The sequence below is a fragment of the Dendrobium catenatum genome, unplaced genomic scaffold (assembly GCF_001605985.2).
Source record: "Dendrobium catenatum unplaced genomic scaffold, ASM160598v2 fragScaff_scaffold_932, whole genome shotgun sequence".
In the NCBI taxonomy this organism is placed as follows: Eukaryota; Viridiplantae; Streptophyta; class Magnoliopsida; order Asparagales; family Orchidaceae; genus Dendrobium; species Dendrobium catenatum.
Genome location: NW_021319394.1, coordinates 1,476,525 through 1,485,715, shown reverse-complemented (window position 1 = coordinate 1,485,715; position 9,191 = coordinate 1,476,525). Strand labels below are relative to the sequence as shown.

The window sequence follows — 9,191 nt, the reverse complement described above, 5'->3', positions numbered from 1 at the left end:
TTTTATAGTGTACAACTTACCTAAAATGTTAGTGTGCATAGAAAAAATAATATCCACAAATACTAACCAGAAAAATATAGTAAAAAGCTAATAAAGTTTGTTATCATCAAAATCATGGGCTTAGGAACCTTGATTGCAACACCATAGTCACCATTTTGATATGGTTAAGTGAATGCTTGATTCTTCAATATTTGTGTTCTTCCATTTCAATATGGTCAAGAAGATACTTAAGATCATTTCATTCATAATTATTGATCATTTATAAAATCTTCTAAATTTTATTGATCATTTTGGTCAATGCCAACATGCGTGATTTACTTTGTCATTTCATTATACCTATTGAGGGTCTATTTATTGACCTAACTTTTAATTGAGGTCACTTGATCCACATCTACCTTATCAACTTGATCCACAATCAATCATGATCTATAATTACATGATTTATAACTCTTTGATTCATAATCGATTAATTTACAATCATTCAAGCTACATAAATTCAATCATCTTTAAGTAATCAATAAATATACACTAAATCAAACTTCAATCAATTCTGGATATCCAAACACATTAACCAATAATCACTTCTATATCAACAATTATTAAACTATAATCACTTGCATAATTAAAACCCTATAATGTAATTAGATAGCACAGTGTACTGACTCCTTAACCTCAATCATGACCTAAACCACTTCTCTAGGAGCTTCATATTATAGACCACCCATCTTTGGATCCTTTTGTCATTAACTAACCCATTTGTTCCTGTTGAGCTAGCTCAAGTTAACTTAGTTGATCATCTGCCCTAGTCAATATCAATCAAGCTCCAAATGAACCATTTTCTTCATCAAACTTTCCTAATCAACACTAAAAGTTCAATGGAGGGTGTTTAGCCTCTTTGAAATGTCCCTAGGCATACCAAGAGGGGGGAGGGGGGGTTGGTGGTTAATTAGATCTTTAAAAATTTACCCCTTTAAAAATACTTTAAACTAATACTTAGCGTAAGCCAAAGAACTTATTAATAAATAATGTGCTTTAATTGATTCTCTTAATAAATATCAATGAAAACAATTCTTTATTTTTCTTTTTTAATTTTTTATCAACAAGAGTTAAAGCTAAACATAATATGTAAACAACACCTATATTTTGCAATAATAACATATATGCAAGAAAATAAAAATGTATAAAAATAAAATTGCAAAAATTAAAGTAAAACAAGCACAAAAAATTTTTATAGTGGTTTGGTCAAATAATGACCAACGCCCACTTCTCGGAGTTCTCATGTTTGGGTATTGCACTAACTATTAGTGTCCTTCCTTCAGCCTCTACAGTAAAGAGGATAATCCCTTATAAGAATCTCTTCCACCAACTTAGTGCGGTGGAGAACAAGAATTATTTTTACCATTTGGTGAGGTAGAGAACCTTGGAAGCTCTCTTCACCCCCTAGTGAAGTTTATGAGCCTGGAAGCTTTTTCACCCTCCTGGTGAAGGTAGAGTACCTCAACCTTTGATCTTGAAGCTTTTCTAGCCAAAGCAACCCCTGTAGATCTGCAATTCCCTATGTAGGAATCAAGGTGCAAGCTTGATCTGAGCGATCGTGTGGAAAATCAAGTAGTACTTATCCCTTTTAGAAAACACACCTCCTCCACTATTTAGGATCTCTCAATGTTCTCTCATATAATTCTTTCAACGATGAATAGTCTCAATTAGAAACAATTAAGAAAAGATTTAATTACAAGGTCTTAAAAAAATCTGAAATTTCATTTCAGCTAAAGTGTATGAACAGTACGATTGATAATCGTACATAACTATTAGTTCAAAAACTAAATAATGTCCAGTAGGATAAAACATTCATGTTATGAATTGTTCAAAAAATGTATACTAATCTTATAGTACAATCTGAAGGTCATACAATACTATTAGTTCAATTATCTTATGATCATACACGATGATTTCCATGATGATTGAAAATTGACCCTGCCTATTATATAGTATGATTGACATCATACCTTATGATTGATTCAAAAATTAATGTTTTATCTAGGATAATCATTGGGATGAATATTTTTCTATTTATTCCTATCGTACAATATGATTCACATAGTACAATATGATCGATAAAATTAATTAAATCTTGATTTGATTGACCTATCATTGGGATTAAATAATGTAAGTTTTCATTTGTTGTATTGTATGAATGGCATCATATGGTATGACTACTTCAAAATAAAAAATTAAAATGCTTACTTAAATTTGATTGGTGACTAGTATTTTATTTTGAGCAGGTTGTATCATATGATTAATTTTAAAATATTAATTAAAATATTAGCCATTTTAAATTATTTTAAAAATCACTTATCGTATAATATGATTTGGATCATATGACATGATTACTTAAAAAATTTAAAACTTATTTTCTCACTCCCCTGTGTGTGTGTTTGATTTTTCAAACGGGTTAAGAATTAAAATCCGAACTTGCCCTGTTTGTAATTAAAGGGGTTAAGTCGAATTGGATTTTTAGAGTAGGGTTCGGGTTTGATTTTTGGGTCACGTCATAATTTAACACCCCTACTAGACAGTCATTGAGTCAGTCCCACACCCAAGACTTTATCTTGGATTTTCTTCTTCTAAAAACTTTCACATTAAAATATTGTGCTTGTTTAACACTTCTTTCAGCTTATCTACATATAGGTGCATTCATGCACGGTCTTCTTAAAAACCTCATTAAGATAAAATTTTAACGTAGAATTCTTATAATTTTTCAAAACTTATTTTCTAACGTGTGAGCCATATATTTTTCAAGAATAGTATTGTCTTATACTATGAGTGTATTTTGGATGGCATATTAATTAACTTATAATTCAAATATAAATTACTTTTAGAAATTTCTTTGTAATTTATTTTTAATATTAGTTTTTAAAATAAAAATAAGAATAATAACTTAGTTTATTTTAGGATGATTTATAGACATAGCACTGAAATGTTACATTAGAAAATATTGGCGTCGCACTGTTCACCTGCAAGTAAATGACGGAAGATTTGACGTTCAGCTGGAGCGACCGAAAGACACCATATACATATTTTACGTTCGATTGGAGACGCTATTACCTACATAACACTCAAACCATCTAAATAAAATAAAATATAACACTTACTATTACCTTCCCATCACTGTTCCGATTTCCATCGTCATTTGTCATCATTCTTATTATCCATGACATGTCATTGGTCTAGATGTCCTTCACATGCCGTTGGTTGCTAATGGTTCCATTACCCTTCATGTATATCAGAAGTCTGACAAATATCTTATATTGACTTCCTTTCTCCTTATATATCTTCAAAAAATCATCTTGATCGGACACAAATTTCGAGGCAAAATTAAATTGGAAACTTCAAAAATTAAATCTGGGATCACCTGAACTCCGAACCCAACGACACCAAAATTGACTCAATCCGAGCCCAAATGAGTCCAAATCAATAATCCGAAGCACTGTTGAAAAATTCGAACCACAATTTGAGTTACCAAACGGTTTCCTAACATAACGTGCTTATAGTCGAATAGAGCAGCTTGACTAGACAAATCCAACGAGCCCACGATCGCCGAATTCCGACATCATTAAGACCTTTAAATGTCAAATGAACGATCCACGATCAAAGGATTTAATATCGGCCGTCCATTCAACCACTCCCTATTTGCCCTTGATCTCTCACTTATTTACAGGCCATGCTACTCCATAATATATATCAATAATTAGATATATCATTTCTCTTGAGAGGGGACCCAAACAAGAAGAAGAAGAAGAGAATGATAGAAGGGAAGAAACTCCTCTTCCACCGTCGAAATTCTGTCCGACGCCCGAGTCACGCCGGAATTTTGCCCGACGCCAAAGTGAGGCTGGAATTATGCCCGACGTCCGAGTGATGCCGAAATTTTGCCCAAGTGACGCCAGAATTCTGCTCGAAGCCCAAGTGACACCAGAATTCTGTCCGACGTCGAAGTGACGCCGGAACTCTGCTCGATTTCCAAGTGACGTTGGAATTCTAAGTGACTCTGAATTCAACTCGAATAAACAACTTGTTTGTAATCGAATTTCAATCAGGAAGTGTAGCATTGTAATCTGATCGTCCTAAATTTTAAGGACGAGTCAGCCTATTGTACCTCAAATAAATACTAGTATAATTATTTCAACAGGGCGTGACCACGTGGTTTTTTCTCTTTCCAGAATTTTTCACGTAAAAATTCTGATGTTATTATTTCTCCTCTATTTGTATGCTAGATATTCGTACAACGCTGAGACGGAAATTTTTCAACTCTATCACCACGTATATTTTAGTCAGCAACACTCCTATTTGTGCCTACACTCCTATTTGTGCCTTTTGCTTTTGCCTCTTAGCCACTCGCCTCTACTCTATTCACAAGTCACCACCAAAAAGAGCTTCATTGATGAAGAAGATACATTTCATCCCTCCTTATATCCAATAGTATACCCATAAACTCTATTAGCAATGCTAAAAGATTTAAATAGTTAAATTGAATTTCGTACATGTCAATCGTAATTCAAAATATTATATGTAAATCGCAATTATTTTATTATTATTAAATTGGAATAATGTAGAGTTTTTTAAATTCTGAAATAATAAAAAATCTTAAAATTTTAATATTAGTTTATTATGTTATGCAAGTACTTGAGTGTTTGCAGTAGGGGCACTCGAAAAATTCTAGAACTAACATCATGATTTGGAAATAAAAAATAAAAAATAAAGAAGTATATATATCAGGACTTCAATAACTCACATATATTTAAATTATCTTTGTTGGTAAGATAATTTAAACTATGTTCTAATCTATATATAAAGTGTTCTAATCTATAAAGTAAACTAAAAAAAAAAGTTCTATCTATAAAGTAATCAGTTAATTTTTTTAAATATAAAGTTTTTTTTTTATATAAAAATAATCTTTCATATAGTATCAAATTTACGAAATTATAAAAATAAAATAATCAATAAAAAATTCATACAAACTCGCTCAAACTCATAGAGACAGAGTATTAGATAAAAGTGATTTTAGAAAATAGTAGGCTTCTTTTGGGATAAATTTTTTCCTTTTTTTCTACAGGGGCTTTTTTGCATAAATTTTTTTTTTCTGAAAAAAATAAAAAAATAGTGCAAAAAATTTGCTTTAGCCTTTGTGGGAATATTAAGGCTCGTTCTTTTTAAAACAATTATTGAGTATTAGTTAAAAATTATTTTAGATAATAATAGATTTTGTTTGGAATAATTTTCTTATTATTTTTAAGCCTAAAAAATTATTGAAACCAACAAAAAAAAGCTTTAGGCCAAAGTAAGGGAAATTATTCTATGCGGAATCCGTATAAAAAGAATCATCCAAAATATGAGCGTACATAGTGTGTATATATATACACTTAAGTATCTGAACGGTACTTTTCGCACAGACTCCGTACATAATAATTTATCCAAAAATAAAGACGAATCTTATAAAAAAAAAGGTAATTCAATGGCCGTGGATGTACAATTAATTTTTTTAAAAAATTATAAATATTATAAATTATATTTTTTAGAAGAATTGAGGATATAGTCCATTTTTTTAATTCTCTTTCTGATAAAATTGGGATGATACAGAGAAGATCAGCATGATAAATGATTTTAATAAAAACATTTTAAATGTGCTATATATAAAGTTTTTGTCCCATCACTTCCGCGTGCTCCGGTTTGCAATTCTAGGACCGGCGTTTCAAAACGCATAAACAAAAAAATATCAATAGAGGCGTGGCCAAATGGTTAGCAGATTTTCACTACTTTTTGCCAGCTGGCTCGTTCTCGAACATTCTCATCTCTCCCAAAACATAAAAAAATTTAAAAAGTTCCCATGCATAACGAACCCATCACTTCCGCGTGCTCCGGTTTGCAATTCTAGGACCGGCGTTTCAAAACGCATAAACAAAAAAATATCAATAGAGGCGTGGCCAAATGGTTAGCAGATTTTCACTACTTTTTGCCAGCTGGCTCGTTCTCGAACATTCTCATCTCTCCCAAAACATAAAAAAATTTAAAAAGTTCCCATGCATAACGAATCTCAAAGCGCCGAATTCTGGCAATACACAGATCACCACTCATCATCAGACGGTCCACAGCCATTCGGAGGTTACCACTGGCCCACGTTTCCGAGCGAAATTCACGCAACCAGTAGATATTTTTAATAAAACGAATCGTAACTTCCCGAATAGCCACCTCCACCTCCAGAACTTTCCAGATTCTTTTCTGCCTTCTCTCTCGTCTCGCGAGATATTTTTCACCTCCGTTCTATAAATTGTTCTCACCAGTACCCTGAAGGATCTCATTCGTAGCGGCTCAAATCCACCGATGGCAACGGCAGAGCAGCCATTCGGACGGTCTACAGCCTCCTTCTACTCCATCCTTGGAGTCTCCAGTCATGCATCCGCCGCCGAGATACGCGCAGCTTATCGTATGCTTGCAATGGTATGTTACGGTACTCGTCGTCCCTCCATCCCTCATTCTTATTTTCGTTTTGTTTCTAATTTTTTTGAAGGAAATGGTTGCAGAAATGGCACCCTGATCGGTGCGCTAGAGAGCGGGTTCACGAGGCTAATGGGCGGTTCCAGCAAATTCAAGAAGCTTACGAAGGTATAATTGCAGTTATTACTTTTTCATTTTCTTCAACTATTCAATGCGTTTTTAACAAGCTTGGTTACTAATACTATAAGATTTGTAATAGTTTTATCCGACGAAAGAAGGCGAGCTCTATATGATGCTGGGCTTTATGATTGCGAACAAGATGGAGGAGTAGAGGACGTTGAGGTAAGGATTGAGCAAATGCTAATCGGCTAGCAAAAATTAACATATTTATAATGACTGCACTAATATTCTACATAAACAGAGAAGATCTGACTTCTGGATAATTTTAAAATTTTGTGAAGGGTTTTTGGGATTTCGTTGAGGAGATGGTACAGCTGATGGCGGAAGTAAAGAACAAGCAGGTAAGATTAGTGCAATAATTTTAAATTCTGTGATGAGAAGTTGTTGCAATTTGTTACGAAATTTATCCTGTAAAAATAAAAATGTAAATGTTTGACAGGAGGAATGCACAATGGAGGAGCTACAGCGAATGCTGTTGGAGATGTCTGAAGGTTTTTCCGCTCCTTCAATGCAAATGTTTCAACCGTCGGTATCTGTATCTGCTTCAAGGGTGGATGACAGAGCCAGGCAGGCTAGGTGGCGATCAGGAGGCGGCGGGTGCACGTCGGTGTGGTTGAGTTAAGAATTAATTGGCGTTGTCTGATCGCTAATCATTTTCTGGACCGAAAAATTGTATATATGTGAGGGGCTTTGGGTATGCTATTTGTAAATAGTTTTTGGTTTGGGTTGTAGTTTGGTGCAAGGCTTCTGTTTAGGTTGCCACTCACTGGGCAAAAACGAGACCTGTTTTTTCTTAATCAGGATTTCAATGCTTTTTTATTTTATATTTTTGGAAATTTTGAGTGGGCATACTGCGAATACTGTTACGCAAGAGCTTTTATTTGAAATCTTTGATTTGTTATCAAAGTTCTTCCTTTTGATTATCTGGTATCTATCTCTTTACTATGAGATTTCAATCTCTCTGCTCTGGAATGATGAGTAAGTTTATGGAATAAAGGTCTCATTTGTTGGGAGATTCGTTCTATAATATGAAATATCTCTATTATTGGCTTAGATTTATGATTTTGCGCCAGAGTCTTTGTAAGAAAATTACAAATTTGACTATAAACTTCTATGGGAACGATATCACAAATAAGATTAACTTTATATTATTTTTCCCCATTTCGTTGTTAAAGATAATGTGGCTTTGGTCTCTTTACACTTATTAGAAAAATTTATAATGCGAATACTCATTGATGTTGTAAAGTTTATAACTTCTTGTGGGTCAAGTCCTCCAGTAATGTCACAAAACTACCTACAATTTTAGAAATTTGATTGAGTTTAGCTCAAGGTTTGTGTTAATAGTAACCCATCAATAAAGAAATCTGTTCAGTTTGCTCTCTCCCATTCTTTCCTTAACCTCTCTCTCTCTCTCTCTAAAAATCAATAAATTCGTAGGAGGAGTGGAGGCAGACGAAGTTTCTTGTTGAAGAAATCGAATCGGAGGAGCTGAGACGGTTGTGTGGGTCTTCTGTTGGGCGGAAGTTATGCTATATTGAGTTCTTGTTTCTTGATCATGTCTGATGTAAAGGTTCAATGGAGAGAATGATTTCAGCCTATGCCGACTTAAGATAAGGGCTTTATTATTGGTTCATCAAGACCTTGTCGATACCATTTCTAAGGGGAATCTTGTTGCAATTACTGGTGGAGCAGCAATCGTGGTTTTGTTCCGCAATCGAGAAATCGAAGCAAATCGCATAGAGGCAAGTGAAGGGCTTGGTTCTTCTTATATGCTTGGGTTGCTCAAGTTAGACACAAAAAAGCAAGGAGATTTTTCTTTTTACTTCCTGTAAGATCTTGTGAATGACAGAAGCAGAATGATGACGTTGGGGCATAGATCGAGTTCTTGTTTCTTGATCATGTTGATGCAAAGGGTTGGATATCAACAAGTTCAACATCATGTCGAAGCAAAGGTTGGATACCAACAGGTTCAATGGGGAGAACGATTTTAGACTATTGTGGATTAAGATAAATGCTTTACTAGTTCATCAAGGCCTTGCTGATTTCATTTCTGAGGGTAATCTTGCTACAGCTTCTAACAAGGTTAGAGCTAGAGAAATGAAATTGAAGGCACACAATATCGTTCTCCTTTCTCTTGGTGAAAAAGTGTTGAGAGAGGTTGTTGAAGAAGTCTCGACATTAGAGGTATAGGGGAAGTTTGAACCAATTTATATAAAAAGATCTCTTGAAGAAATAATTAAAAATGATCCAAATGGAAGAAGCAAAGGAGCTTAAGGAAGATTTGGATGATTTTAATAAATTTATTCTTTACTGGCCTCAAGAATGTCGATGTGATAATAGATGAAGAAGATTAAGGAATTATGCTCATCAGCTCTTTATCGGAGACATATGAGCACATAGTTGACATTATGTTGTATGGGAAGTAAACATTGACAATTACAGATGTAAAATATGTCTTGATGTTAAAGGATGTTCAGAGGAAGTAAACATTGACAATTACAGACGTAAAATATGTCTTG

At 33.8% G+C, this 9,191-nt stretch overlaps 1 protein-coding gene across 1 annotated transcript; it reads left to right on the top strand.

The window, feature by feature from the left end:
* Positions 1 to 6,334: 6,334 nt before the first annotated feature.
* On the top strand, positions 6,335 to 7,595 carry LOC110094681 (chaperone protein DnaJ-like). The gene is made up of 5 exons (XM_020819968.2): positions 6,335 to 6,495; positions 6,579 to 6,660; positions 6,752 to 6,834; positions 6,954 to 7,013; positions 7,112 to 7,595. The coding sequence occupies exons 1-5, from the start codon at positions 6,379 to 6,381 to the stop codon at positions 7,292 to 7,294; spliced, it is 525 nt and encodes a 174-aa protein (XP_020675627.1). The 5' UTR covers positions 6,335 to 6,378; the 3' UTR covers positions 7,295 to 7,595.
* The last annotated feature ends 1,596 nt before the right edge of the window (positions 7,596 to 9,191 follow it).